Here is a 508-nt window from a genome sequence, read left to right on the forward strand (position 1 = left end):
GCTCACTGAGCAGAGCAAGTTGGCCGCTGAAGGTCTCTTTATTGCCATCTTGTCTTCGATATAAGCCCCCCAGAGCTCCAGGCCCCAAGCCCAGCAGTCAGTTTATAAATAAGTCACAAAAGTGGGTACAGGGCCCCCAGCCCCGCGGGGCCCCTCAGTGCTCCGTGAGCGACAGCCGCAGGATCCGCTGCAAGTCCTCCTCTTCCTGCTGCCCCCTCCGCTCCTGCTCCTCCTGTTCCCGCGAAGACAACTCCAGGGCCAGGCGAAGCTGCTCCTCAAAGCTTGGCTGGGCCGGGGCGGGCGCCGGGGGGGCGCTCTGAGGGGATCCCGGGCCCCCAGGCTCTGCGGATATCCGCAGGCTTTCCTGGAGGGCCCTTCCAGGCACAGCGTGAGAGGGGAGAGCCAGTGATGAGCCAGGCGCGGGTCGGAGGACAGGACCCACAGGCGGCTGGCACCGGGGGCCTGCGTGGAGCGCGGCCGAGCCCCATCCCTCGTGCACCCCGCGGTG

At 67.1% G+C, this 508-nt stretch overlaps 1 protein-coding gene across 1 annotated transcript in view; it reads right to left on the minus strand.

Moving 5' to 3' along the window:
• Window positions 1–27: 27 nt before the first annotated feature.
• ANKRD13D (ankyrin repeat domain 13 family, member D) overlaps window positions 28–508 on the minus strand; it is an 8,797-nt gene continuing 8,316 nt past the window's right edge. The window contains exon 12 of the mRNA XM_004682575.2: window positions 28–448. Coding sequence (XP_004682632.1) covers window positions 155–448 — 294 coding nt within the window. The 3' untranslated portion in view covers window positions 28–154. The remainder of the gene's footprint in view (window positions 449–508) is intronic.

The sequence above is a fragment of the Condylura cristata genome, unplaced genomic scaffold, assembly GCF_000260355.1.
Source record: "Condylura cristata isolate star-nosed mole 26May11 unplaced genomic scaffold, ConCri1.0 scaffold00015, whole genome shotgun sequence".
Taxonomy (NCBI): Eukaryota; Metazoa; Chordata; class Mammalia; order Eulipotyphla; family Talpidae; genus Condylura; species Condylura cristata.